Source organism: Thalia democratica, chromosome 8 (genome assembly GCF_965202585.1).
Source record: "Thalia democratica chromosome 8, ktThaDemo2.hap1.1, whole genome shotgun sequence".
NCBI classification, from domain to species: Eukaryota; Metazoa; Chordata; class Thaliacea; order Salpida; family Salpidae; genus Thalia; species Thalia democratica.
In genome coordinates, this window is record NC_139172.1 from 16,676,171 (window position 1) to 16,703,159 (window position 26,989).

At 26.4% G+C, this 26,989-nt stretch overlaps 1 protein-coding gene and 1 long non-coding RNA gene across 3 annotated transcripts in view; one reads left to right on the top strand and one right to left on the bottom strand.

The window, feature by feature from the left end:
* Positions 1–3,958, top strand: part of LOC145843411 (rho guanine nucleotide exchange factor 3-like) — a 29,733-nt gene extending 25,775 nt beyond the window's left edge. For both annotated transcript variants that reach the window (XM_082950889.1, XM_082950888.1), the window contains 4 exons: positions 28–291; positions 2,236–2,403; positions 2,551–2,728; positions 2,840–3,958. In XM_082950889.1, coding sequence (XP_082807015.1) covers positions 28–291; positions 2,236–2,403; positions 2,551–2,728; positions 2,840–3,411 — 1,182 coding nt within the window. In that variant the 3' untranslated portion in view covers positions 3,412–3,958. The remainder of the gene's footprint in view (positions 1–27; positions 292–2,235; positions 2,404–2,550; positions 2,729–2,839) is intronic.
* Positions 3,959–24,590: 20,632 nt separating this feature from the next.
* On the bottom strand, positions 24,591–25,975 carry LOC145842806 (uncharacterized). Its single transcript, XR_014370216.1, has 3 exons — positions 25,881–25,975; positions 25,545–25,643; positions 24,591–24,882 (listed from the first exon to the last, which is right to left on the bottom strand). It is a non-coding gene; the product is annotated as an uncharacterized LOC145842806 (long non-coding RNA).
* Positions 25,976–26,989: the final 1,014 nt, after the last annotated feature.

Genomic DNA, 26,989 nt, shown 5'->3' on the forward strand with positions numbered 1-26,989 from the left:
TTAATTTAACAATCATTTATCTTACAGCTGCCCACACTGACTCCTTACTACCAGTACTGCGCCAACATTCACACCGCCAAAGAAACCCTGGACACGATTGTGAAGCAGGACAAGCGGGTCAGCGACTATCTACGGAGGTGCAGGGAAAGTCCCTTCAGCAGGAAAATGGACTTGTTCATGTACGTGGACCTGCCGCGGCAGAGGCTGATGAAGTATCCCCTGCTCTTGAAGAGGGTCATGGAAGCGACGTTGTCGGAAAATCTCACCGATTACAATAATTTGAAGAAAGCTGTGAGTTTTAAATTAGAGATTTTACAAAGCATACCGTGTACAGGTCAGGGATGGGGAATTGGGTAGATTTGCTGAAAAATTTTTTGAAGGCCACATTAAAAGAAATAAGTCCTTCGCGAACCATAGTATTTTTGAATAAATTTATTTTAAAATAAAAAATATGTATAAGAGCAATAGAGTAATGAAGTAAACATAAAGTAGACAAGTTTACTCACAAGCGAAACTTATTTGTAAAATTTTGTTTTGAAAAGCTTAAAATTGCCCTCTGCATTAATATGGTTTTAGCTAAAAAAGGTGAATTATTTATAAAAGTTTAGTATACTACTTCAAAAATAGCAGTTTGTTTTTGTCTTACTGTTTCTTAATAAAAACGAAGTAATTAGTGGGGCAACTAAAACAAATTTTAGTGTATATAATTTTAATGTAAGTGAAATTAAAATAGGATAAAAACAAAATTAAGAGGCTAATAAGGTTAGTTTTTAAACGTTTTTTATAACCGAACTGAATGAAAGATTATATTTTTGAATTAATTTATTACAAACAGTTTTGTTGAAAAATTATGTATAGAAATAAACCTGTTAATACTTTGTATGTTTGTAACCAAGTTTATTTTAATTAAAAAAGGAAAATGAAAAAAGTTAGTGCCAGAATAAAGTTTTGTATTCTTATTGAGTATAACACAAGTATTCAGAAAATGTATCGAAATTTTAAACAAAAACTGTAAAAAATATAAAAGTTATAAGCATATACAGAATCAATTAATATAAAGTTGAAAATACTTTTTAATGGCATAGCGGTCACTTTTTTAAAATAGTTTTAACAAAAGTATATACTAATATATATTTTCTAAGCTTCTGTATTGGTTTCTTATCTGTATAAAAATGATATATGAAAGCAATAATATAGTTTTTTCAATAAATTAATTTTAAAAGTTACAATTTTTGTGTCTTATTCTTAAAAAATTATAAAGCTCTTTTTTTTCACAAAATTAAAAACTAAACCTACTCTTTTTAAAAGCTCGTAATGAAACCGTTTTAATTTGTTGTGTATAATTAAACTAGAAACGTATTTTAACATTTAACAAGTATAATTGTACATTTTTCAATTAAAACGTTTTTATAAATACGTAGCCTTATGAAAAATTTTAATTGTTTTCAATGTTAAAGTGTTGCTAATTTTATTTGCACATGAGAAAAGTTTTCTTAATAGAATATTTGTTTTCTTAAACTTGCACGCTCATGACAGTTTTTGCGCGTAATTATGATGTCACAAAAAACATTACTAATATTAGACTATTGTCAATTTCTTTTTTGTTATAATAAATCTAGTTTGTTGTCATTTATTTTTGCATAAAACTAATACTTTATGTAACTTTTTTTCTAATATACTGAAAACAATGCCACAAATTAAAATTTAATTTAAATAATTTTCGTGGTAATAAACATTGATACCACAATAGATTTGTAGGTTTGACTTAAGTTGTATATTTAAACTAATCTTTGTAGATAAAAAACTAAAGATCAAGATATATTAATTTTCACTTAAATCTTGCTGCACATAAAATATTTAATTTTAAAAATGTATAACTTTGTATGACAGATATATAATTAATAAAAAAGTTCTTAATTTTTTCTTTTAGTTATGAACATTAACTATAAATTTTATATGCAAAAAATATGAAACATTAACATACAGTTTTACGTTTTTTTATGTGCACTATTTTTATGTCTATATATAGTATAGTATATAGTACTTTTTATATCGTTTTTATTTTATATATTTTTTTAATAAAGTTATAACTATCTAAAAGTAAGTAAACAAAGTGTCGTCTAAAAGTTTATTAAACAATTTCGTTGGTCAATTTTTAAAAGTATATTCATTTTGCGCTTTTGAACATTGTTGTTGTTCAGTATGATATAATTTAAACCCCAAAAATATTATTAGATTGAGCAGTTGTCTCGCATTGTGGCAGAAATAGACCAACTGGAAGCTCAGTCACGATATAACGAACTGATGGACAAAATCGAATTTCAGTGCGATGTCCAGAAGAAAACTTTGGAAGATTGCACTCAGCTGAAATGGAAAGGTGACCTCAAAGCTACAAAGGGAACTGTTCGTTATTAAATTAATTATACCCTAACTCAAAAAACTTTTTTTAATGGTAAACTATTTATTATTAGTTATAGATGATATACAGAGCGTTATCCAGAAAAACAAAGTCATTTTTTGAATTAAAATTTATGCTTGTTTTATTGACAGAAACTGACTGCGTTTTTGTTCGATGGAGTTTTGCTGCTGACAAGGAACACAACGAGAAACGACAACAAGCCTTACCAAGTGTACAGGCAGCCAATCATACTGAAGGATGCCTGCCTCATACTGGAAGAAGGTAAAAAGGAAGGCAGCTTCAGAAACAGCCTACGCAACAACGAAAAAAGTATTGTTTGAAGTGTTATAACTTTAATTCGAAAGTTGTTTTGATAAAACATATAAAAAATTACTAAAAGCATCAATAAAATAGTAAGTCTTACCAACAATCAACAAACAGCGATCAAGCACTCGTTCAAAATCCGATCGACGGTGGAAAACCGAACGTACACTCTAGTTTGCTCCAACCAAGACGACAAGAAGCTGTGGGTGAGGTACTTGCAGCAGGAGATCGCCACCCAGCAATCGTCGCTGGCCGCCAAGAAATCCGGCGTCAGAAGGTGCAGCTCCCAAGCGACTCCCAACGAAGAGGCGAGAAAGAAGGATAAAGCTCCGATGCTGAAGCAGCGCGCCAGGAGCCAGACTGTGACGACACTGTCGCCTGGAAAGCAACCGACGACTGTTTCCGCTTCGATGACCTCGTCTTCCTTCGCCTCCACTTCCGGCTGCTCGTCCAATTCTTCCAGCTTCAACTCGAACAACGGCTCGTCGGTGGGAAGGAGGGATTCGTACTCCGACGTGTCGCTGCAACACTCATTCTCCGGAAGCGTTACGTCATCGTCGTGCGACGAAACAATAGAGAAGGCCAAGTTGAAAGCGGAGGATTGTTGTGATGACAGGATGATTGTTGAGAAATTGGTGAATGAAATGGTACAGAAGATTTCGATTGACGAACAATTGCAGCTGGTATGAACCATTTAACAGCTTTCTTGTTAAACTATTTTCAAGGCCGTCGGCTATGCAGTCTCAAATAAATTGTACCGTTCTATGAATTGAAGCGATCTTGCCAACACCAAATTAATTCTGAAACCTAAAAAATGCTAACATACTATTATTAACCTATATCTAAAATAAAATTTCTTGCCTGGATTTTTTTAAGGAGCGGCGTCTGAAAAAATCCAACCCACTGCCTTTCCAAATGCCCAAAATATTTCTACATTTGCGGTTCGAAAATTGTAAGCTACCTATGCAACTTATTTGCGATAGAAAAATATACTACTTTTTTAATGATAGCTTCTTATTCAAACACTTGATTTTAAAAATTCTTAAAAAATCTATCGTTTTTATAGCGTTATTCTGTTCAATGTATTACTTTCAGGGCATATTTTTAGTTAATTTGATGAAGCCTTACATTTGTGAATTTTATTGTATCTTTTAGTAAAATGTCGATTTTTATCATGCTACTTGTGTTTTACACTGACAATTGAGTTGTTGAAATTTTTTTATAAATAAAAATCACTCGTAATTTTTGTGTATTTTGAATATAGTTCCTTTTTAACTTATTGATTTTAACCTGTTAGAATATTTTTAATTCCTGGACAATAAATAACCAGCGTAGTAAATCGCAATCGTAGCGCTTTTACTTTTTATCAACACTTTTAAATAATTATTCAAATAGAATGCGTTAATTAATTAGATTTTTACATATTTTTGTAAATATCATATCAGACCTAAAATGTGCTTTTTAAAACTAGATTAGCCAGGAGTTTAAAATTTGAAAAGCATTGTAATCAAAAAGTCTGAATAAAATTCACGTCTAGTCTTTAAATTAAGTAATTAATTAACAGATATTTAAACAAAAACTAATTAATTTAAAATCATATTCAGGAATGTAAATTTACTAAAAATACAAACATTTAATGTCCCAATTAATTTTAAACAGAATATATAGACAGTCAGTGCAAAAATCCAGATATATTTCACGCTATTTTCATTAGTGGATATGTTTGTCATAATAAATTAATATTTATTTATGATGATCACCACTGTTACTATATAAATTTAATTTATCTTTTATTTATTGCTATGTATCCACTGATAAAAATAGCGTGAAATATACCTGGATATTTGAACAGAGTGTCTTTTTATATATTGTTGAAAATTTATTAATGACAAAAAATATGGTTTTGTTTCAAACTTTACAGTTTTTTAGTTTTAAGTATACAGAAAATTTTACCTTATAAACATCGAATCAAAAGTATTGATTTTTATTAAACATATTGGATAAAAATAATAAATATTGTTCTTTACTATATTGATAAGGTGTATGAATACAGATAAGTGTTATTATGTTTTATAACATTATGACAAGTTTATTGCTTACTAATCATTTAATATGTGTAATTTACTAGTCGAAGTTTTAACACATTTGTTATAGACATTTTTTATTTGACGATTTTCAGAAAAAATCAGATTATATTTATTTTATAAAACAAACACAGTTACATACAAAAATTTATATAAAATCTTTTGTTTTGTCTTTCAGCTTCAACGAAAAATTTCGCTAACTTTGTTGAAGATTCCACCTTTAAAAATTAATACTCAAAATAACTTATAAACAAATTTAGAAGTTTTATGTGCTTGATTTTTATCAGAAGATCTACTGATTAAAAGAATTACATTGTTGTAAAAAAACTAAAAAATAAACTTATGCATACTAATTCCTTTAACCTCTAATTTTCATGATCAATGGTTAATTATACTAGTATTGTACAGAATCAAGTTAGATTTAGTAATTTTAATTGCACAAAATATCTAAGGAACAACTATAAAAGCTATGGTAAGTAATAATTGAACTTGGTTTTTACGTGTTTTACCCTACTTCATTTCATGTTTTATGGTTTTTTAAAAGTTTCACTTACAAATTAATTTGAAGCGTTATAACTTATTTTTTACAATAAATAACTATTAATGACATAATTTTGCTGTAAAAAAGAGACCTATTGCGTTTCCAAACTTCATTACGTTTTCTGCATCTTGCAAATTTTCAATGAGTGTTTTGAATAGAAGTTGAGGCGCGTTTTTGTTCCAAATGTAACTGTAGTGGTCAAAATCTTGTATCTAAAATGTTTTAAACAAAATATTATGTGCAGATATACAAATTACTATATGTTATTATCTGCAAAAAACTTATTTTATGAAACTTATATAACTATCGGGTAATGAAACTTAAAGTTGCACAATTTCAAATTTAGTTATTAATTACTTAAATTCATCGGTAGAAAATTACCAATTTAAAAATAATTTTGTGTATATCAACATTAAAACGAAAACAGTACATATATAATAGTGAAACATTTTTCTTATACAAAACTGAACTTAAACAAGAGTATTTATTATTATGACATATGTCGCATGGTTACATGATAATTCGATTAACAACAACTTAAATTCTAATTTCAAAAAATTCAAATCTCACAAAATAACTTTAATTAGAAAAAAATAAAAAACACTTACATGTACGTCTAACCATGTAGTTTATACTAATAAAAGTTATTTACTAAAAGAAAAACATCATAATTACAAAAAATCGTCCTCTTTTAGTAAGTTTTAAAACTTTTTTTAACCCTATCTCATGAAACACTTTAAAATTGAAAAAAAATCATGGTCTAATTAATAAGATTACAACTGTAAAAAAAAAGTTTATTAAAACAGGTAATTCACAATAGATAACAATAGTTTGAGTTCGTGCACCCCTGCCGCATAACGAAGCATGTAAAAAAATCTTTTAAGACTTTATTTTAAATTGAATGTAAAGAAAGATGTTTACATGATTTAATGTATCAATTTATTTCCATTTAACAATTTAATTTAAGCAGTGCTTTCAAAATTTAACTAATTTTTATTTCAAAATAAACACTCACAAAAGTAATTAATTAAACAAGATACGAGTAAACCTAATCATCAATATAAAACTAATCAATTTAACCAAAATACTAAAAAAAATATTTAGAACAAAAATGGAATGTTTAAAAACGTTAAAGTAATTCTAGATCAGGGTTTCTCAAACTTTTTTTTTTTCAAACTGCCCCCTTCGAAAAAATAAAAAAGGCTATTGCCCCTCCAACAAGACTACCATATAAAACATCTAAGACCTTTTTTTTGCTCTTCATCTGTAACTCAAGAACTTCTAGTGTAAGTACCAAAATTTTAAAATCGCCCCCTTTACTATCTATTGCCCCCCAACTTACTAAAATCGCCCCCAGGGGGCGGTACCGCCCACTTTGGAAACCCTGTTCTAGAATTACTTTAACGTTTTTAAACAGTCCATTTTTGTTTTAATTATTTTTTTTTAGTTTTTTGGTTAAATTATTGATGATTAAGTTTTTGTTACCTTTTTTATGTAAAGAACAGTTTAATATTGTTGTCTAGAAAGGTGTGGTTTATCTTCTAATTTTCGTAGTTTTTCAAATTTTTTAGTTATAAACTTAATTAAATAACCGTTTATTAAAAGAAGATCCTTTATTCTATTTATTTATTGGTTCTCTAGTTCTTCTGATACTAATCTTTCGATTCTGATTTCTGATCAAGTTTTTCTTCTATGATTGTGGGGTGCCAGAGTTTAAATTTAGTAAAAAGTCTGTGTTTGATGGTTTCTTGTAAATTGAGGTAAAAAAACTGCTCTTTTCTAATTTCATACTTAAGTCAAGAAAGGGAAGTTTATTCGATGTACTGGATTCCATTGTAAACATAAGATCTTGATGAAGATTATTAAATTTTCGGTTGAACTCATTTGCTGTTTTTTCATTGGAGAATATGGTGAAAATGTCGTCCACATATCTAGTGTACATTTTTGGTTCAATTTCACTTAAAAGACCTGTTTCTAACTTACTAAGAAACTAGTTAGCTAAAAGTTAGCCAATGCAGATCCCATGGATAGTCCATCAATTTGTTTGAAAATTTGACCATTGAAGACGAATATGCTCTGGAAATAAGTTTTAAGTATGTTCTTGAACACTGTTTTTGTTATTTTTTATTCAGTAAATATTGAAGAATTTACATTTGAATATACATCGTCTGCTACTGTGTTTATTGTTTCACCTAATGGAGCACATGCATATAGGCTTTTTATATCAAAGGTTCTACAAACACATCTTTTTGTGGTTTTATGTTGTTTAAAGATTCCATAAATTCATTGATTTTATTGATTATTCATTTACTTTTTAGTAACGGTTTGAGTTAATTTTCTAACCACTTGTAATTTTAAATGCCTAGTTTATAATGTCTAATAAATTTCCATATTGACTGAAGTAAACTTTTATACAAAAAAAAAATGCTTTAAAAAAAATTTTAAAACACATATCTGTTTATAATATTTTTTTTTGCCTGTTATAATACCATTCATCTATCAAATTTTGTAACTCTTTTTTTAATACTAACAAATAAGATAACTATCCATTTTTTTATGCTTTTACCAAAAAAAAAGTTTTAGATAAGCATTTCAAAAATCGTTTGAAAAATTGTTAATACTTTTAGCAAAGACTATTAAAAACTAATAGCTTTATTCTGAAAAATTCAAAACTTGCTTAATTTTTGTAGAAACAAGCTAATTTTTTCTAATGCTTGATTTAATTTTATTTACAACTCAAGATTACATAAACCTAACTTTAAGTCATATTCCAAATTTTAAATTGTATGAATTAAACGTGGTTAGTAATATTTTAGGACTAAAATAGCATATAACCGTTTAAAGCTTAATATAAAAATAAAAGCAACAGTACAAACTAATTGAGTGTGGTTCAGTTGAGTTAAATTGTTGGTCAGGTACTTTATATTCTGCTCAGGAACTAGCAAATCTTTACTTCCGAAGTATAAGTAAGTCGGACATGTTATTTTTGACAAATCGTACAAAGGCGGTTTTGTGTTATTGTAGAGCAATAAGTTTTCCTTTTCTGTAATTTGTTATATAAGGATTAAATGTTTAACTTTGCAATAAATGTACTTTATAAAAGTTGATTACTATGAGTTTATGAAAAATTACAAAAACTGTTAACTATATTTAATTTTTTTTTAACTTCAGATCATAAAATTATTGTGTATAAACATCTATAAGGTTAATTTTTAGAAAAAAAAATATTCAGCATAAAACTCTAATACCTGCTAAATATTTAAGTTTACAATTTACTCAGTTGCCACTCTTAAGGAAAAAATCATCTCGAGTTTTTTTACTAAAAAAATTAGTAAAAGTCAAAAACTAAAAGTGTTTTACAATCGATCTTTGGGATCTTTTATTTTTCTTAAAGGTATGGTTTTTCTCCAAAATATTAAACATTTGTTATTTTCATGATGATATTATTCGTTACTTAAGATTGATCAGTGTTTTTTTAGTTTTTGGCTCTTCTTTTTTCAAATAAAAAAAGCCTCAGATTTAGGAAAAATGTTTACACTAACCTGACTCTTGTAAAAAATAAACTTAAAAAAGGCCTGAGTTTTTTAAAATCTAATTTCTAAAAAGTTCAAACTTAACTGAGGCAGGTTGAATTTTTTCAAAAATTTAGCCCAATAATTCTGATTTTGTTCAACCACTTGAACTTTGTTTATAGTTAGCTAGTTTTTAATATTTATTATTTATTTACTAAAATTGTAGTGTAACATAAAATTAATCTATATACATAATTAACAAACTAAAGCTTTGCTAATTGAATAAAATAAAAATCTCAAAACACCAATTAACTAAAAATAGGTACAAATCTGTATTTCTAAACTAAATGTAGTGATTTTTTTAACCAAAACCTAGAAAAAAGTAAACCAGATAGATAAAATTTTAATTAAAAAATCAAGTCATTATTTTTTAACCTTAAAGATATAAAAGGTAACAACTAGACATAACTATAGTCTTGCAAAGCTGTTTTTTTTTTTTTTTAAACTTAAACCTCCTAAGTCCAACTTTCTTGTCTCGTTACTATCAATGCACTGCGTATAATGCAAAATATTATGAAGGGAAGTTCCACTTAAATTGGCCAGGCAATAAAAATCGTTACCAAAATAATCTTCCATTTCTAATCCTGCACTTTTTAACAGTCCGTTAACTGAGTTCTTGCTAATTTCCTTGCTAACTCTGAAGAAATTGAATTGAATTAAGTTAATCAAACAGATACCTTAATTTATTTTTATCTCTGTATTTCACGCAAGTTAAACTACTGACAGGTTCAGGCTGTTCCATATAAAGTCGCTGATAGGGGTCTTCATGGTGAATTGCCCGCCTTGAGAGTTGGCAGAAAAAGTGTTCTTGAACAAGTTTGATGCCATCTTGACTGAGTCCGAGAAACCGCCCATTTTAAAAACAGAACCTTTATAAAACTAACTTTTAAAACAAACATAATTTTCAAATGTTATTAATAACTGATAAAATTTATTTCATAAAAATCAACTTCGCTTTTAACATCATTACTTTAAAGTTTTAAGAAATATAATACTATTGAATAAAAATGCACTTTCAATTCAGTTTTCACAAAATTTTTGTGCTATAAGACTAATTACATAGTATATATTAAAACTTACATACACAATGGGAGAGAAAAAAAAAAGGGGTATAAATAAAACTTAAATCTAACTCACTATTTTTGCCTAATGAAACAATTTTTTCTAAAGGTTTATAAACAGCTACAGCAAAGTTTACCAACAAACACTTTAGTAAAATAAACTATAAACACAAATTCATTACAGCATAACCGTAACAAAAAAATACAACTTCTAATATAGACAGTTGTTAAACCTTTACTTTATAAATCTAATCCAAGTTTTTTAGATTAAAAACTATAAAACAGTACAACAAGTATAGTACTTAAAATACTTAAAATAAACTATTTCTTTCTTAGCTTGTCATTTACAGCCTAAATTTTTGTGCAACGTTTTACGTATTCTATATATATATATATATATAGAATTAAGTTATTTAACTTGATAAATTAAATCTTTTACACTGAGCCCACCTTAAGGGCTTTATTAATAAAAAGGTTTATTTCAAGATGTAAAACTCAAAGGACTCGAGTTTCGTGCTTATGCACTCATCAGCTTCAAAACAAGTTTAAAATAAAGCACAAAACAAAACACACAAATGAAAGTTAAAAAATTTAGAATAAATAGATTATGACGTAATTTTGAAACTATCAAAAATCATGCAAAACGGATTGTGCAAAAAATAATTTACCAATCGACAATAAACTGGCAAAAATTCTTAAAACTTCAGTGAGTAACTATATATTAGGACAGATAATTGAAAGATATAAAGATAAAATTAAGATAAAAATTTAAATTTAAATTATTTTAAGATGAAATTAAAACTTGTTAAACTTTATAAGCGATTTTTTATATGTCTAAAAGACGATACAAACTCGCTTCTTTTATTTAGGCATCTCTTGTCTTTCAGTGCATATACAACGGTTGTTGCTTCTTTGAGACACAGCCTACATATTGAGGTATTGCCGTCAGCTATAGGCTGTGCTCTTTTTATGACTTCCCAGGATATTTCAAAGTCAATACCGCTGCGCTTTGAGCCACAAACATACTTCAAAAGTTCAGTGTCATTTTCATATATGCCGCCTTTAAAAGATTTTTTATGATTGGCACACCTGAATCTAAACTGAGTCGAGCACAAGCCAACATAGAACCTCGTCTCAACGCCAGAGTTAACTGTGGCCTTGTAAACGATGTTCTCTGAACGGCAATTGCCCCCTTCCAAATTATATTTACAGCTACCAGCGCAGCCACATTGACTTCGAATTCATGAGTTTTGATTTAAAATTTTGGTTGTGTGCCTTAATGATATTCTCTAAATTTGCCGTACACGAATACGTTATTCGCATATTATGTCTGTTGAAAATTTTTGTTAGCGGATTTTGTTTATTGAAGTGTTTTTAGACTAGATTTATAAATTTTCTTCCAATATTAGTTTTTACTGAATTGCTAAAATGAGGGTTGTACCAGATTACTTTTTTTTTCTTTTATGTTTTTGATTATTTTTAGGTTGTTGCTCAGGTTTTTCAAATTTAAGTTTATTATCGTACCCGCATTTTTTTATATTCATCTTTTGTCTTTAGAAAATTTTCTTTATTAATAGATCGTTTGTTTAAGTGTTGATTTATTATGTTAAGAATTTGTTTTATGATATTTTTAGGGTGGCTTGATTGTTTGTTAACATACATAATTTTAGCGTTTTGTTTTTTATAAGGCATAAAAGAGACATCATTCAAGTTGAGCTTTACATCTAGTAAGTCATTTATCACTAGTGGCGATTCCACAGTGACTCTTAACCCCATAGGTCTGAAGAAGGCATGAGTTTGTTTTTTTAACTTCTCAACTTTAAAGCCAGAAGAGTTGGACAATACAGCTAGACAATCGTATCTGTATAACCCAACTCTATTTAAACCAAAGATATCTTTAACCCGTCTAACAAGAAAAGTCCAACAAGTTCGCATAGTTCTGCGCCCATGTAAGATCCCTGTGCTACGTCAAAAAAAGAGTTGGTGGTATTTACTCCCTTTTTACGCCACAGAGCTCCTTGTTCGCAGAGTACCGATTTGCAGGCATTTCTTATCAGGCTTAAGTCCTCAGCAGGTACGCTAATGTAATTATTAGCAAAGTTCAGTGATTTAATTACCAACTCTTCACTAATAGAAGGATAATAATCGACCACATCGAACTTAAAAAAGCTGTACTTCTGTTCCTCCAATCCAATAAACCAACTTAAGACTTGGTCTGTGTTGGTCCACTGCATAAGTTTGGATTTCAGACGCACAGCTTTGTTAATGCGGTCGTTTTTTACCTTACTTATAAATATTTTTATCTAATTTTATAAAATATATATATATAAAATAAGGTTAATATTCAACTTTAAACACCTTCTACTGAGCCCACTTGAAGGGCTTTTAAATAATTTATTGAAATGTACGGCTGAACTGGCTGAAGATTAAAGACAATCTTTTTTGTCATTATGAAACATATGTTCCAGTATTTTTAAAATCGTACATTTCAATATATATAAGATGTAACGTTAAAAGGCGTGAAATCCTGGAGATCCTGATAAGCTAAGCTTATCAGAATATATACCACAGATGTTTTTGTGTTAAATATTTATTCCAACTAACGGCGTTTCACTGCTCTCAAATAAATTTAAGAACAGATCTACGGAGTCTCTAAAATATTAACACACATTAGAAAAAAAAGCATGTATAATTATGTATAGTGTTTATGTGAATAAAAACATAAAATTATAAAATTGTCTACAAAAAATACAAATTTAATAAAAGCAAACACTAACCTCAAAAAGCTCTAAGAATAGGAAAGTTTTTAAAATGAAAATTAAATTGAGTTGTGCAGAAATGTTACGTCATAATAAATTTAACAAATTGGTCAATAATTAATGCAACTTAAAAACATGAAGTATTAAATTTGCAAGTGTTTGTGATTGTAAATGTGAGTGTTGTGAAATAAATAAGTGTATAAGTAGACAGAGTTATTTAAAGTAGAATTGTCGGTTGTGGGGACAAATATTCGATAAATCTTGCCGCTTATTCAGAAGTAGGTCTTTATCTTCTGCTGCAATTACTACTCTTTCTGTATTGCAAGTTGGGCAAATTTTACTTTGTTGGATGAATGTTTGATCTTTGAAACAATACTCCACACGAATGGAATATAATGTCTGTATCTGATTATCAAAATTAGAAAGTTGGGATGCATAATCTAGTGCGTTAATTAAAGCGCATTTGTAATAGACTTAATTAACGCACTTGATTATGCATCCCAATTTTCTAATTTTAATAAATCAGATACAGACATTATATTCCATTCGTGTGACTCTTTACTTTTTTCGGGTGATGATGTATGGAAGAAAAATGATACCGATAGTTTTTTTGATATACCAATGGGTAGTTTTCATGGAGCGGAGGTATGCGATCTTGTAGGGTTATACATTCTAGATAAACTCAAAAGTATTTTTGATAATTGTGGATTGTATAGAGATGATGGACTCGGTGTCATTGATCTTTCAAAACCTCTTGTTTACGAAAAGATTAAAAAGTCAACGTTTGGATTGATGTCTGATATCGGTTTTAAAATAACTTTAGAAATAGGAGCGCAAATAACGAACTTTTTAGATGTTACTTTAAATTTATCTAATAATACTTACCGTCCGTACCGTAAACCGAATTCTTTATTAAACTTTATTAATATTAATTCTGACCACCCTTATCATGTAAAAAAATGCCTCCCGGTAATGACACAAAAACGTTTAAGTACCCTCTCTTCGAATGAAAGGATATTTAACGAAATTAAAGCACCGTACGAAATTGAATTAAAAAATCGAGGTTTTAAATGTAAATTAAAGTATGAAAAAATAGATGTAGATAAAAAACGCAAAAAACCGCGTAACCGACATATAATGTGGTATAATCCTCCATATTGCTCTTCAGTTAATATAAACTTAGGTAAAGAATTTTTAAAGCTAGTCGATAAACAGTTCCTCGATAGCCACTTTTATAATAAATTTTTTAGTAGAAAGACAGTTAAAATTTCTTATAGTTGCATGAGTAATGTTAAAACTTTAGTACAATCGCACAACAAAACAGTAATTTCAAACTTTAAAAATAGACATATCAAAGCTAATACAAATAATAATTCTAGTAATAAAGTTAGTAATAACGTAGATATACATAACATTTCTAATTATACTAATCATATAATAATAACAGTAATAATAAAAATAATAATTTTAATAGTAGTGATAATAACAGTAGTAATGATGATAATCCTAATAGTGGTAATTTTAATGGTAACAATAATGTAAAACATATTAAAACTTTAAACATTAAAGATATAAGATGTAATGATAATTTAAATAATTATGATAATGAAAATATTCATATCAATAGTACTAATAATAGTGTAGATTATAATAATCAACGTATAACTAGAAGTATCTCTAAAATGATAAAAGAAAACTTAAAACAAGTAAGTGATAATAGCGCTAAAATTATAAGTAAAATGCATAACAATAAAACTATAAACCAACTAAGCCTAATAGTAATAAGTTAAGTAATATGCCTAAAACATGTAATTCCCGTAAAATAAATAAAGATAACTGCCCATTAAAAGGTAACTGTTTATTTAAAAATGTAATTTATAAACCTAAAGTTGAAAGTAAGGGCCAAGATAAAATTTATATCGGAAGTACAGCAGGTAGTTTCAAGAATAGATATGTTAACCATAAACATACTTTTAGAAATATAAATAAAAAACAAAGCACGCGTTTATCGGATTATGTCTGGAGCTTTTTTCACAGGTACGGTAAAAGGCCAAACATGGAGTGGAGTATTGTTTCAAAGATCAAACATGCATCCAACAGAGTAAGTAGAATTTGCCCAACTTGCAATACAGAAAGAGCAGTAATTGCAGCAGAAGATAAAGACCTACTTCTGAATAAGCGGCAAGATTTATCGAATATTTGTCCCCACAACCGACAATTCTACTTTAAATAACTCTGTCTACTTATGCACTTATTTGTTTCACAACACTCACATTAACAATCACAAACACTTGCAAATTTAATACTTCATGTTTTTAAGTTGCATAAATTATTGACCAATTTGTTAAATTTATTATGACGTAACATTTCTGCACAACTCAATTTAATTTTCATTTTAAAAACTTTCCTATTCTTAGAGCTTTTTGAGGTTAGTGTTTGCTTTTATTAAATTTGTATTTTTTGTAGACAATTTTATAATTTTATGTTTTTATTCCACATAAACACTATACATAATTATACATGCTTTTTTCTAATGTGTGTTAATATTTTATAGACTCCGTAGATCTGTTCTTAAATTTATTTGAGAGCAGTGAAACGCCGTTAGTCGAAATAAAGTTTTAACACAAAAACATCTGTGGTATATATATATTAAAAAAAATAGTAATAAATCTAACATCAAATAGTTATAATTTACTAAAAATTAAGGACTTTTCAATTGCAAGGCATAGGTAACTAACTCAATTTTCAAGATGGAAAAAACAACAACTTAACAAGTGTAAAGTGTGTTGCTGTTTAACGTTTTAAAATTTTAAATACAATTAACTTCCGTTAGTTAATGTACAAATAGCTCATAAATTATTTTATACAAACAAATCCATTTTAATCATTATTCAGTTTAGCAATCTTTGTTGCAATTACTAAATAACATATAACTGCTTAGATTTTTTATTAATCGAACTTGAGAAGCAAGAATCAAAAATACAACTGTAAAATTATTTTAATCAGCTTAAAACAAATAAAAAAAAATTTATTAGTTGACTTTTATAAATTGTTATAAAACGCACAAAATAAACTAAAAAACTGTTTTTAATGTTCCATTGTATATAATAATCAAAGCTAAACACTCATAATATAATTTAAAAAATTATTAAACTAAATTTTACAACACGAAGACTTTTTTAAGCGAGGGCATTAAATGAGTGTAACAACTATATAAGCTTGAATTTTATGATGCAGCAAATACATGTGAATAATATTAAAACTTTTTTTAAACGCTTTCTATCGGATAAAAATAAAATATAGTGAAAAGTCGGTTTTTTAAAATTTAACTTTGCTGACAAGTAAGTTCATTGAAAGTACAAGCAATTTAAACTAAAAAAATTAAAACAACGAATTAAACTATTTTAAGATAATAAAACTCATAAACTACATCAGTGAAAAACTATATTTAAAATAAGAAACTTAGCTAAGTGTGTTTCAAAATCGAAAACAAACAATTTTGAGACTAACATATATATCATAATATTTTTTTTTTAATTTCAGAATAAAAACAAATCTACCAAGGCCATGCAGACTAGCTACTTTGTTGTTATAAGAAGGTTTTTCGGATAATCCTGTCATACAAACCAAGCTTCCTTGTGAATGACCAATCCAATGTAGTTTCTCTTTATTTGTTTCCTCCAATACTTTGTCTACCTAAGAAATATTTCCGATTAGTTATATAATGTAAAACTGAGATCATATTGTTATCAATAGCGGTAAAATGAAAACTAAATAGAATTTAAAGCTATTTTACAAGTTATAAATAAAAAGCAGTTAAAGAAGCAAGTTTGATGTTTTATTAGCATTTTTAGAAAAGAAAAGTTTTTCAAGACTGCCACTAAATAAAGCATTTTTAGATAAATAAAATGGTATTGAAAGATAGTTGTAACTAGTTATCAAACGGAATCAGCCAGTTATTGATTTAAAAAAGTATCCGTTTCCAACTAATAGGAAAAAATATGAGACAAGCTTTTTTGTAGAAACAAAACGTTTGAATAAAATAAATAGTTTATATTAACACTAAGTTTATCAAGTTCTAAGTACATATCAAAACACAAACAAATCCACAACATTAAATATTCTTAAAAGCAGTATTCTACCTAAGTTGTAAATGTTTACAAACATTTTGTTTTTTATCTTTGCTACATAAATTACAACAGAATATAAAAGATTTAAAGATAGGTTCTTTAAGGTGCACATTATTAATACGTGTTTTTTTAATTAGAACAATGAAAGCATATTGATAGATTGATTCATATTTATTAAATTAAAGAAAAAAACTTAAATTCTGAAGTAATGAAAATATACTTATTAATTAGTAGTAGCCATTTTTTACGTTGATATACAAGTAAAGCATTATGGTCAATATTAAAAGTGATTTGATGAGTAAATAACTTTATACAGAAATTGAAAAACAAAAAGTAATTAAAAAAAAGTTAAAACTATGTGTTAGAGTTTTTTATAATTAGTTATTTATACTCTTTTTAGAAAATACTTTAAATTACATACAATAGCAGGAAAGTCTTTTTCTCCCATGTCTGTAAAAGAAAACTTCCAGTACTTCTCATCTAAATTTGAATCCAAAGTTGCATGTCTTTGAGAATTTCTAGCACCTTAAAAAACTTATTTTTGTTTTACCAAAGATACTTATCTAGAGCTAAGCAGTTTCTAATAAGCATTTAACTGCATATAAAAAATGTTCAATAATTTTAACTTAGTGTTATAACTGGATATACAAACCACAAAGCATTGCCATTTGAAAGGTTTTCATTTATGATTGACTTCAAATATAAAAACTACAATTGTGTAATTTTTACCAAAAATTATAATATATAAACTTTTAGACCTCTTGATTCTGCCAACCAAACGTCATAGTTAGATTGGACAAGCATAAATGGAAGACTTTGAGGATTTTTGTTGCACATCCAGGATGAGGCATCAGCTAACAAATCTAGAATAAAACAAATCTGTTTCATGAACCAATAAGCTGTCTCAGCAAAAACAAGTGTCACTTTTTTTTAGTTACCTTTTGAATTTTTTAAAGATTGAATAAAGACTAGTTATAATATTTAAGTATATCTAGACTGTATTACTAGAAAGAATAAAAACAAAATTTGGCTGGCAGCAAAACGACAAGTTATTAACTGAATAGCACACAAAACAATCATTTAAACGAGTTTTAAATATCTTTGAACTTTCAATAATAACAATTTTAAATTAAACAACTTCAACACTAAAATTGATAACAACATATTTATATAAATCAAACACTTCACTACAGCCTTTTAAACGTTTTTCTTCTAGATAAAATACATAATTCAAAAAAATTTAGTAAAACCATGCTAAAATTATTTAGATTAAATAAGTAGAATAAGAGGCTAACAAATTAAAAGCTTTTAAATACTATAAATGTATTATTTATCAGTAAGCTAGCGAACTATTATATACTTATTAAATATTCATTAAATTCACGAGTTGAGTAAACATGTTTTACATTATTTATATAACTAACTTTAAAGCAGTATTTCTTACAATATTTGACCAACAAACTCAAAAGCAGTAAAGTTATTTACCGTGCAAAAGAACAACAGAATGTTTTTTGGTACTTCTTTGTTTGTAGATTTGTGTCATATTTTGAAGCTTTGGTTGTATGCGATATAATTTAAGAATATAGTCATCTTTAGTTTGAACTTCAAATTCACTGCAGTCGTAACCACATTTCGAAACAAGTTTATCCTTATAAGAAAAATTTCGTATCATTATTTATAAACTAGTTGATTTCTTATTCATAAAAAAGAATTCATAGATACTTACCTTTATCAATACAGAAAAAATGTGTATAAAATTATTTGAAATTAAGAATTTGAAGAATATTCTTTTTTTTTTTTTTGATTTCTTATCTAAATAATCTTATAAAGATGTAAATGTATTTTTCAAAAATTCAACTTTTAGTAAATTTTTTTTAGCAGTCTAAAATTGTTATATAGTTTTTGTTATAATCTGATAAAAAATAGATAAGAAAAAATACTTCTAAAGCAAATTTGTATTAAATCTTGGATATTTCTATAGTGAAATAATCATTATCAAAACTAATAGAACTAAATTGGTTTTATCTTATATTTTGAAGATCTGCTATTATTCTTATTTACCTACAACTTAATTTTAATTCGAAAGATTTTAAAGTACAGCTGAAAATAATGTTAATTTAAGTTAATAATCAAGTAATAATGTGAGTATAGTTAAATCTAAAGCTATAAAAGTTTATCAGTATTATATTGTTTATGATATTATTTTCAAAATTAATTTGTTTTTATTTAAGTTTTTCCATTATTCAACTAAAGTTAAGTTACTAAACACTGCCTAGAACCAAGATAGGACCTAAAAATCAAACTTATTTTAAATCGAATTTGTTCAGAATAACTTGCTTAAACAATAATATTATATAAACATTATGTTTAATTTTAAGTAGTCTAGGTGCTTATTTCATGATCATATCTACACTAAAGTTTTATAAAACTGTTTGATGTTAAATTATATGGCCGCTTTTAAAAGTCTTGTTTTAATAGTCAGCCTTGCAAAAGAGCTTTAATTTTTTTAATCTGACCTGGAAACTAAAGATTTTGCCAAGACGTGACTAAGAATATATGAAATTTAAAAATTGATTTCATAAAAACTTTTTCTACATAAGAAACTATAAAAATAACAATTAAGTTCACCTCATGCAATCTGGTGAATAATGGTATATTTCTAAGGTTTCATTTATTATTTTAATTTGTTTATTACTTACATGTATTACTTACCTAAAAAGCAGTACTTTGCAATTAGAAGTTCAAGTGTCTAAATTCTCTGAACTAATGTTATTTATAAAGGTCTATTTCATTGCTAATAATTAAAATATGCTTACAGTGCACTTCATAGTAAGTGATTAACAGTAGCTAAAAATCCAAGGCTCCTTAAAAAACACTTAATGCAGTCTATATCTGCAATTGTATAGTAGTGATTTTTGTGCTTTTAATCCTGGAATCACTTTTATATATTAAGAAATAGAAAAAACCTTTGAAGTAATTTTTAATACTAAGTTTTCAATCGGTGAACAAAGATTCCTGCATTTATACTTTTTTTTGTATTTTTATTGAATTATTTGGCCTTCTCTATAACTATTAATCATGGTGTACACAACAACATATAAAATAAAAATTAAATGAGGGGTCACTTTCAAAAGAGAATCCACCTTTATTAATTTTTATCTTAACTTAGCAAAACTTATATTGTTTAATAAGGCAAAGGTAACAATATTCAAAGCTTCTTTTTGTTTGTTATAAAAGAACAATATTTAAATTGACAAAAGTTTAAAAAAACAAATACATTACACAACTTCAAAAAATCTACTTAAAGCCATTTTGATAAAAAAAATTTATCCTGATTTAAGTAAAAACATGTTTATCTTTTTTATGGTTTTGATAAAATTTAAAAAGTTTAAACTTGAAAACTAAAACAAGAATGAATTTTTTTAAATAACCTGGGTGAGTGCCAAACATACATAAAGTACTATATTACAAGTCAATTAAACATTTAAAACACAGGGTAAGTATAAAAAGTTAAAAATATTTGTTTTAGTAATAAAATACATTTAAGAATTTTCAGGTCACTACTAATTGTAAAAATGTAAAAATATGGAAACCATTTTGCTCATACCAAGTTTAAAGACTCAAATACAACAAAATCCAAAATTATAACATGTAAAAATTAGGTTTTAAAATGTTTAACTAAAACTAACCATAGACTGGATTTCAGTTGGAGCCACAACATCTTTAAAATTAAATTATTTCAAAAAACAATAATATAATGAATTTCTATTATTTTCAAAAGTATTCTAGACACATTCATTATTGTAGGTAGTAAGTTAGTAAAAAATAAAACAGATAAAGTTATAACTTTGTTTATCACTGTAAACCAAATATTTAAAAAATATTTAAATTAAAAAATTTAAAGAACAATTTGAGTACTACTTTTACAAATACTTAAAACTTAATAAAACTATCATTAAGATTTTTTATCAAAAATTATTGTTACCTTTATTATCCATATTTGTCTATTGATTCATTGATACTTATCAATGGCTTTAACTTAGTAAGGTTTGATGCTTATTGAAAATTTACTTCATAATAAGTTGTAAACAAAAGTGTTTCTAAAAATATTACAAACTTCATTGAGTAAAATGTTGTATACAAAGTAATGTTTCTAAACAGCATAAAAATATATAGCGAACATCAGTCAGTAGTTAAGTTTTTTTTAATTTAACGTAACTTAGAAATACTTTTTTTACTTTCTTTCATTACTTATAAATGTTAAAATTGTTTTCTAGATTAATGATCTGCCTGATTCAGGGAACGAGCGTTAACTTAGCTCGAATTTCAAAAAAAAAAGATCCGGTTCTGTCCAATTTCCAACTCATACTTTTACGAATATTATTAATTCTTTAGTTTATTGTTTAAAACAGAGCCGTTATAAATAGAGTACAACAAAATTTGGCTATTTCAAAACTTCGAACTTTTTCATCTAATTTTTAAAAATGTTTTTACACTTTATTTTCGATATAAATTTTGACTTAACAGATTTTCTTAGCAGAAGAGGTGTTCGTAGTGTACAACTTGATAACCAAAAGGTTCTTCGTACACCAGGTAATAGAACCAAATATTTTGAGCGTTTTTTTGTCGTTCAATATTTAAACTTGTTTCACTTTTGTTTCAAACTAGTAATATTTGAATTCTAATTTGTGTAAAATAAATACAATGCAGCAATATTATAACAAATATTTTAAAGGTAGTTATCAAATATTCACGAAGGGTCACTTTTTCACAACGACACATTTGCACGGCGTCTATTTTGCACAAAGACACTTTTGCACGGGTTGAAATACTTTAGTCTTTTTAATAGTTTTATTATAACTATTACCCCTACCCTTGGCCGGTATTTTAATTTTTTTGTTTTTTTATTAACTTTTAACTTTTTTTGATAATTTATTTTTTCTTTTTCTCACTGTTACCCCTTACCCTTCGCTAGTAACTTTTTTTTTAATTTATTATTTTTTTTATAAATTTTAGTAGTTGTCTTTTAATTTCACTATTACTGTTAACCCTAATTTTTGGTCGCTAACTTATTTTTTCTTCTTTATTTTTGTTAACTAACATTTAATTTTCTTGCTTTTAATTTATTTTTTACTCTCGTGCAAAATTGACCCCTCGTGCAAAAGTTTCTTCGTGCAAAAATGTCCCTTCTTGCAAAAGAGTCCCTTCGTGCATACTTGACCTATCGTGTAAAAAGGTATTCGTGCATTTTTTACCAGTTCCCATACTTTAAAGTGTGGTTAAACCATATTTTTAAGACACAGTAGTGCTTAAATGCTTAATTAAATACTATTTATCAAAAAATGTTTTAGCATTATTTTTTAGTTCACGTGATCAGTCTTTTTTTTTATGATGTCTGTTTTGCGAAAGATTCTTACGATAAACCTGGTTTGACGACTAGTAATTTTTTTTTACTATTTTTATAGTTAAAAAATAAACTATACTCAAAGTATAACTTACCATTAACAACTTTAATTAAGGCTTTTTTTAATTGATAATAAATACAATATAAATAGTTACTTTAATTTCTCTAGAGATCGTAAATAATACTACAAATCTAAAAAAAAGTAATTTACAATTTCTAGATAAAGAGAACCTAAAGGGTTTCCAATATGTATAAATTTAGGGGGTAATAAGCAGTAAAGGGGCCATAGGGGGGCCACAAGGCTAAAATTTGAAACTTACACCAGTTACTCTGGAGATGACGATTAATAGCAAAAAAGGTCTTAAGCGTATTTAATGGTAGTTTTTTGCGAAATCTTGTCAGCAGGGGCCATAGCTTTTTTATTTATTAGCTTTATTTTTTTTTGACGGGGCCTTGTGAAAAAAAAATTTAGGAAACCCTGACCTAAAGTGAAAATGTATAAAGAATTTTTTGAATAGAATTTAAAACTTGGTATTTTTGTGTATAAGTTGGAAACGTTTTATTGTTCAATTTAGAAACATACAAAATTAAGAATTTTTGATAATTATAAATTTTCTGGATTTAGTTCCGATCCGATCTTGATTTTCATAATAGACTTGGACTCTAATTCTGTCCAAAACTTAGTTAAAAAATAGCTCCAGTAGTTCACTATTCAATACTAAAACTTAATGAAATACTTGTTGTTTTAACTTTAATTTTTTAGTTAACGATTAGTCTTTTTGTTAACCATATGTTAATTAAAGTATTTTTTTGTAAATATTTTTTTTATTGAATGAGGTAGAATTTTTGCAAAACAAACTGTACAGCAATTCAAAAAAAATAATATTTTGAGAATAAGTACATATTTTTACAACATTTTCTAACTGTGATACATTAATGGCAATTAGTTTTTGATAAATCATTTATAAATTATTAAAATGTTTAATAAAAAAACTTAAACTTTTGTAATAAATTTCAAAGTTTTAAAATACATTTAAGTTTGAAATAGACGTCTAAAGATCTTTTATATCTCGTGCATCTTAATTAAGCAGAACTAACATCAACAAAGTTATTCTCTTTATTAGATGCTCCCTTTCTTTTCAAGTTTTGAATTATCAAAATATCAGGCTTATCAATTTTTTTTTGTTAATTAAAAGATCAAAACTATTCTTCCTCTACATAATAACCTGCTTGTAAACATACTTTACTTTGCTATTAAAACTTATTTTATTATTTCATAAACCTTTCTAACATTAGAAAATACATATTCATCCTTTTTTTCGAGTTAACTACGGAGTACAAAAGTGTCTTTGTGTAGAACTGACCCGTCTTGGATAAATGAAAATAAATAAAATAAAAATAAATTATGCGCAACAAAAAATTCAACTAACTTAGTTTATGAAATAATATGTATAAAATAAAAACAATCATATTTACAACTTTAACAATTATCAAAATTTACATTAAAAAAAATTGTTTAAATATAAAAAAAGTAAACGAAAAAATAGGGACTCTAAAACTTCTTGAAATCATTAGCTGATATAATTTTAGTAACTGGATAAATAAAATTGTTCAATTATGGATAAAAGGCTACGTGGATTGAATTAAAAGGAGTTTTATTGAAGTATAAATGCATTATTGGCTTGTTATAAGAAACTCATATCTTTAAATGTTAATTGATATTACTATAACAAACAATGCACAAAAAGTGTTTTTGTCTTTTAAAAATAATTTACCAATACCGTTTACAAATACTGGTCTTATGCTTTATAAATTTTTTACAAAGTTATGAAAAGGACCAAAAAATATTCAAATTTACCTATAAATCCTTTATTTTGCAAACTAAACTAAAAATACGTCGAATTTAAATTAGCTGGGGCAATAAGACTGATTTACATATTTTTAATCACAAGTTTTATAAATCTGTAGCTTAATACCACAACAAATTAAGCAACTGAACAGATGATTTATTATCACAGTGAAAATTTTTACTAGTGTTATTTAGTAAATGTACAAATATAAATAACGCTTTAATTAAATTGTGGATGAATAAAGAACTCATAAATATTATCTAAGTTAATCAAAAACCCTTAAAATAATTTTCAGCCTTTTTTGATAAATAAATAGAAGTAGTCCATAATATTTTGAATATTTTACTTCTTCAACTTCAAATTTACTGATATTTAACAATTATTATAATGTATAAAATTGTTTTAATTTGTCATAATGTGTGTGATTAAATCGCAAAATTTAAACACTTTTTGTCACCTTCGTTTAATGGCATTAGCAATTCTCTTTCTAAGAAAATTTACGTCAACATCTGTATTTCTGCTACTATTATTTGTAGATTTTTTATTAGATTTACTCTCTTGCTTAGGAACTAGACTGGGAAGTCCAAGTGATCTTGAAGAAGATCTACTGCTCTTGCACCTTGAAGAGCTTTTTGAAGATTGGCTTTCGTGACTGATAGAAAGTTTCTGAGGACTTTTGCGTATTGGAGACAAACTGTTTATTGCTGATACTGGTAGTTGATTGTGCAGTTTTTCTTGGTTTAGATTATTGTTCGAATTCTGTACAATTTTTAAATACTTAATAAATTATTAAGCACAAAATAGAAAAAATAAAAGCAAAACATTTTTTAATAATTTAAAGATATGATAAAAATATAATTAAGAGCTTTAAATTATTCTAAAATGGTAACAGAGCGGGTTTATAAAAATAATGTCTTTTTTGGGGTATCATGTTTTAAAAGTTGTACTTTTTTTTAATTGCTTAATTTTATCGTATTATCATGAAATTAGCACAAAAGGTATGATAAAAATATGATTAAAAGCTTTTGTTCTAATTTCATGATAATACGATAAAATCAAGCAATTAAAAAAGTATAACTTTTAAAACATGATACCCCAAAAAAGACATTCTTTTTATAAACCCGCTCTGTTACCATATCTCATACTGACTAGAGAAGTTTTAAATCCTTATATAAATAAGATCAAAAAAAAAACTTTGAAAAGTTATTGTACACATAAACACTTTAATAAAAAAATAATAATAAGAGATAAACCTACAAGCTTATAAAAAGTTTACTTTATACTTTTTTTATTAAAATTAGTTTTGTATTCTTTTTCTATAAATTACTTTTTTAAATTCAAAAAAAAATTACTTTTGGTATTCTTTATCTGCTTCAAAAAAACAATAAAATATTTAAAAATATTATTAAACATAAACTAACATTTTCATTTGATAGTTGAGTTTGAGCAATGTTTAAAGCGTTAAGCAATTCAAACCTTTCTTCGCATTCTCTACGAACCGTCTCTTCCAGCTTTTCAATCTGCTTGATAAATTTAGTTGTAAACATGATATACGTATAAAAGTTACTTAAGTAAAAAAATACTTATTTCATACAATATTTTACTTCTGGAATTCTCTAAAAAGGCGAAGAAAAATTAAATAATTTTTATTTTTATAAAGTAAAAGTATTGTAAATTTTATGAAGTACAAAAAATTCCTACATTTATTAAAAAATTGTTTTAGTAGCAAGTTATTTTATTAAATATGTTACAGTAACCTGTAGTTTTTGTTTAGCTTTTACTTTTTTAAGATCTTCATTTACTTCTACTAATCTTTCTATTTTTTCTTTTAGCTGCTTCAATTCTAAAGAAACTTCACTACTATACTTTTCAACAGTTACTTTCGAGAGCTTTTCTTGAAGTTCGTTGACTATGTTTTGCAAACTTTCACGTTCTACAGAATAAAAATTAATAAAAGATGTTTTTTTAATAGTTAATACAAAACATTTTACGGATATTTAAAACATGCTTTCTGACACAAGAATTTTTGATTTATAATTTTAAAGCAAAAAAAAACAATGTTTAGTTTGTTTAATAGCTTTAAATTAAAATCAAAACTTTGTGTTCTCTAAGAATCATCATAACTAAAAGGCACTTCTTTAAAAAAATAGAGCTATTACACAGTTAAAGATACCAGTAGATTGAAACTAAATTTTTTTTTTTCTATTTAACAGGTTTATGTGAGCAATGTGTTCAAAATTAAACAAATTTCAAATGTCCAGGAGATCTGGATAACCAGTATATTGGAAAAACGAAGCAGCAAATTTTTGTCAGAATTTAAGAACATACAAAACCTATAAATAAAGTACTTTACCATTGAACAATGTAAATTTTGTCAAAATTATAATAAAATTTTTAACTGTTTTGGTGTAATCTCATTTGGACAAAACGAAGTAGTTTATAAGGTGTTGAGGTAATTGTGATAATTTTGTGATTTAGAAAACTAAATCGAAACTTAATTATCAATAAGGTCCTGGATAAAAGATCTTTAATTAGTCTTAATGATTTTAATAGCTTATTTTTGTTCTAATTATACTTTCCTTAGCCTTTTTTACTTTTTTTTTGTTATTATTTTGTTGATTTAAGTTTACTCGTGTTTTTGTTTGACCAATCAGTTTTGTGAGTATTTATTCTGTTTTTAAAAAGAAACTAGTAAAATTTTGAATTTATTGCTTAAGTAAACCAAGTAAACCTGTTAAGGGAATAGGGGGTGGTCCACCTTGATTTTTACAAGTTAACCTTATTTTTTACAGTTTTATTTGAGCTATCAGACATTTTTAACCGCTTAGAAAAAACTCAAATTAATTTTGAGATATAAGTGATAAAA